Source organism: Bufo gargarizans, chromosome 1 (genome assembly GCF_014858855.1).
Source record: "Bufo gargarizans isolate SCDJY-AF-19 chromosome 1, ASM1485885v1, whole genome shotgun sequence".
Classification (NCBI taxonomy): Eukaryota; Metazoa; Chordata; class Amphibia; order Anura; family Bufonidae; genus Bufo; species Bufo gargarizans.
In genome coordinates, this window is record NC_058080.1 from 506,210,748 (window position 1) to 506,215,319 (window position 4,572).

At 42.8% G+C, this 4,572-nt stretch overlaps 1 protein-coding gene across 1 annotated transcript; it reads left to right on the top strand.

The window, feature by feature from the left end:
- The first annotated feature begins 769 nt into the window (after positions 1-769).
- On the top strand, positions 770-2,671 carry APLNR (apelin receptor). The gene has a single exon (XM_044288413.1). It carries the CDS (start codon positions 845-847, stop codon positions 1,931-1,933), a length of 1,089 nt encoding a protein of 362 aa, XP_044144348.1. The 5' UTR covers positions 770-844; the 3' UTR covers positions 1,934-2,671.
- The last annotated feature ends 1,901 nt before the right edge of the window (positions 2,672-4,572 follow it).

A 4,572-nucleotide genomic window follows, 5' to 3' on the forward strand; every position in this document is an offset into this window, starting at 1 on the left:
GTATGGAACACATTTCTCAGTCTCACAATATTCTGCCCTGTGTGGCCACACGTTTAAGCAATTCATTCTGAGGTCATAAACTAGAGTGTCATTTTCCGCGTGAAGACGCACAGGCTTATTTCGTGATGCAAAGGAAAAGCTGAATGTAAACACGTCCATCCTTGCTCTTTACATTCGGCGCAATTCTAGTCTAGTATGTCTAGTCGCTGTATATCTTTACTAAAGATCCTGTGTGCTTGTATCCTGTTTGCAGATACCATTAACAGTTTTTTCTCACTATGATTTTATAAAGTATGCTTCAATGTGATTTATTATAATGTAAATCTGCATTCTACTAGCTTTGCGACACTTTTGTCCCTTTTTGCAAATTTGTTATCTTAATCCTATTGCGTACATATTGTTCTACAATAAGATTGTTTAGTATACTCTAAAAATGTATATTTCTGAGCGATTACTGTATGACAGTTTATTATGTACAAATGAAGATGAATTTCATCATTTTAGGATTATTTCATGAGCTCTGGCTTAACAATATTTTGTTATAATTATGCTACATTTCCTGGGGCAGGCTGCATGGTGCACTGTGCAGAAGGAAAGGGGGGGTAAAGACAGTGAGGGAGGGTCGGAGCTCAGGGAATGGTAGGGGAGGAGTTGAAATAATGTGGATAGACTCCTGATTGATGTCAGTGGGTGGCCTTTTGCCTTCAATTTGTCTTTCTGGGGGTGGGGAGTCCAGGGGATTCTTTAAAGAAGTTGAGTAAAGGCAGCTTTCATCTCACAGGTCAGAGCAGAGACAGAACACAACTAGGAGTCCTCAGCCTGAAGAAGTCCTAGCACTGAAACGATGCAGAACCATACAGAACTGGACTATGATGATTACAGCTATTACTACTCGAATGATTCAGAATCAGATCTAGCATGTACCGAGACAGACTGGGACTTGTCCTACTCCTTGTTGCCAGTATTTTATATGCTGGTATTTGTCTTGGGACTGTCTGGAAATGGAGTGGTAATCTTCACAGTGTGGAAAGCGAAACCTAAAAGAAGATCTGCAGACACCTACATAGGTAATCTTGCCCTTGCTGACTTGGCTTTTGTTGTTACCTTGCCTCTGTGGGCTACCTACACTGCTCTTGGCTTCCACTGGCCTTTTGGTTCTGCCCTGTGCAAGATCAGCAGTTACCTTGTCCTGCTCAACATGTTTGCAAGTGTTTTCTGTCTCACCTGCCTCAGTTTTGACAGATACTTGGCAATCGTTCATTCTTTGTCCAGTGCCAACCTGCGCTCCAGGTCAACTATCGTCATATCTTTGACAGTTATATGGCTGCTCTCAGGACTGTTGGCACTTCCAAGTCTGATTCTGCGTGATACCCGCGTGGAAGACAACCGCACCCTTTGTGATCTGGACTTCAGTGGTGTCTCCAGCAAGAAGAATGAAAAACTCTGGCTTGGAGGTCTAAGCATTATGACCACATTGCCAGGCTTTCTACTTCCACTTCTCCTCATGACAATTTTCTACTGTTTCATTGGATGCAAAGTGACCATGCATTTCCAAAACCTCAAGAAGGAAGAACAGAAGAAGAAGAGGCTCCTAAAGATCATAACTACACTTGTTGTTGTGTTTGCCATTTGCTGGCTGCCATTCCATATTGTCAAAACCATCCACTTCCTGGACCTGATGGGCTACCTGACCCTCTCCTGCTCTTCACAGAACTTGATTGTCAGCCTGCATCCCTATGCCACATGCCTGGCATATATTAACAGCTGTCTCAACCCTTTCCTTTATGCCTTTTTTGATCTCCGATTTCGCTCCCAATGTTTTTTTTTTTTTGGACTTAGTAAAACCATGCATGGACAAATCAGTAACACCTCCTCCAGCCTGAGTGCTCAAACACAGAAATCTGAAATCCACTCTTTAGCAACTAAGGTTTAAGTGGGAAATGGACACATGATAGACAAGGGAGGGAGAGACTCTATGCTTTTAGCCTGTGTGGCTAATTGAACTTTATCTCTCAGACATGGGAGCACTGCTGATAATAGAGAAAAACGCTGTATCTTACACTGGAGCCTGAAAGACTTTATTGGTGACCGTCTGCTTGGAAGATGACAGTACTGTCTACAGGTCATCAAAGACTTGCTCAATCTCTCTCTGTGATACAGGGGAGCTGGCTGGATGGAGCAAGATATGCTATATCTTGGTGGGACAGTTACATCTGTAAATAATACTACTTCGATGACGTGCAGTATCAACCTGGCCATCACATATGACATTTCTTTTTAAGACTAAATATATGTGGCATATTATAGCACTTCCATAGCAATATAGAGCCTTTATCTAACTCACTTGTTAAGAACTATAGTCTATTTGTATCATTAATATTCTGCAATGTCTTCCAATGTGGCGCTCACTTCATTATAGAAATTATGTGAATATGGGGGTGTTAATGGGTTAATTATCAACAAGAACCCTTCAGAGCACAAGAAAGCAGCAGTTCCTTGCAGAGCAAAGTATGGCTGTTGTCTTCACTCATGTGAATTAAGTGTGTTGCTCTCCGGATCTGTATGTATGTATATATAGAATTATAACATATCCCCTCGGAGAGGGGCATCTTTTTACTGTTTGGTATACTTTTGTAAAATGTTGCAATAAAATTCCTAAATGCAAAAAAAATAAACAGTGTATCTGAGTTTTTTGTAAAAGGAGGGGTCAGATATCTCCGGTGTTTCTTTGCTGTGGTTCAGGGTAAGGGTCCATTCACATGTCCGCAACTGTGGTCCGCATCCGTTCCGCAATTTTGCGGAACGGGTGCGGACCCATTCATTCTCTATGGGGACGGAATGGATGCGGACAGCACACAGTGTGCTGTCAGCATCCACATTTCCGGAGCGCGCCATCGATCTTCCGGTCCGCGGCTCCGGAAAAAAATAGAACATGTCCTATTCTTGTCCGCAATTGCGGACAAGAATAGGCATTTCTATGGGGGTGTATTGCGGATCCGCAATACACTACAGACGTGTAAATGGAGCCTAAAGTCTTTATTAAGGAGGAGTTGTCCCATTAGCACAATTTATCCTCTAACCAACAGTGTCTGATCTGTGGGAGTCAAATCTTTGGGGGCCCCCATCGATTACTAGAATGGGGGACCATACTCCCTTTTTGAATGGAGCAGTAGGCACACGTGTGTCTGTTGCTCCATTCAACTCAAAGGGACTCGGCTATCTCTGGCAGCCCGATGCATGACTGCTGCTCTCAAACATGGGGAGCACAGACCCCCATTTTCATGACCAGCTGTCTGACCCCCACAGATCAGATGTTTCCTCTGGATAGGGGATAAGTTGTCTTAATGGAAAATCCCCTTTAAAAGATTTTATAAATAATCTTTTATTCCCACAAATGATAGGATTTATTAAAAAAAACACTAGAGTCAAAGAAGTAATGTGGGAAAATGGACTTATTCATAAAGTCAACTATAAAAACCTATTCTCAAGCACTGAGGAAGTTATCAAGATTTCCTGATAACAATGGATTGCAGAACTACTGCTTACTCTTTCTTTCTCACAGTGCAGTTGAAAAACACATCGTTTTTAAGGAATGCTGCATTTGTTAAAATATCAGCATTCCCTAGTGCTTTTTGGCTTTCTCACAGTTATGCTACATTTTTCTCCATTCATTTCCATGGGGAAACTGTAGGGTGAAAAACAGAATGTATATCTGTGACAGTAGATGTGAACACAAACACTTAAAGGGGCATTCCTGTTACATTAAGTTATCTCCTATCCACAGGATAGGGTATAACTACTAGAACGGTGGGTGTCCTACCGCTGGGACCCCATCGATCACAAGAACTGGGGTCCCCATACTTCTTGCAGCCTGCTAAAATGAACTGAGCAGCTGGTTGGGCATGCGTGCAGCTGCTTCATTCGTATCTACTGGAATTCTGGAGATAGCCGTACTGTACTTGGTTATGTCCGGAACTCCCATAGAAATGAACCACTGGGACCCCCTCCAATCTAATAGTTAGCCCCTATCCTAAGCCAGTTTTCCTTTACACCAGTTTTGATAAGTCTCCCCCTATGTTACTGCGTTAGGTCGACTATGAGTGCTGTGAGTACAGGACAACAGACTCATGACTGGGCTGGACTCACAGTATTTCAGATCATAATGATGCTGTGATTTGGCACCCAGAAGCTGTGGTCGGTCTGGAAAATGCGGCCATCTCATGGACCGCAATATAAATGTAGCCGTAGGGTGCGGCCACACGGTCGAGTTTCTGCTTGCAGTTTTTGAAGCCAAAACCAGGAGTGAATTCAAAGAAGAGGAGAAGTCGTACCTCTCCTTTATAATTTCTCCTGATTTTGGCTTCCCAAACTGCATGTAGAAACCTGACCGTGTGGTCGTACCCTTAGGGCTCATGCACACAACCCTATGTATTTTGTGGTCCAAATAAAACACAGATCCGCAAAAAATACGGATGACGTCCATGTACATTCTGTATTTTGCAGAACAGAACATCTGGCCCTAATAGAACAGTACTATCCTTGTCCGTTATGCGAAAAATAATAGGACATGTT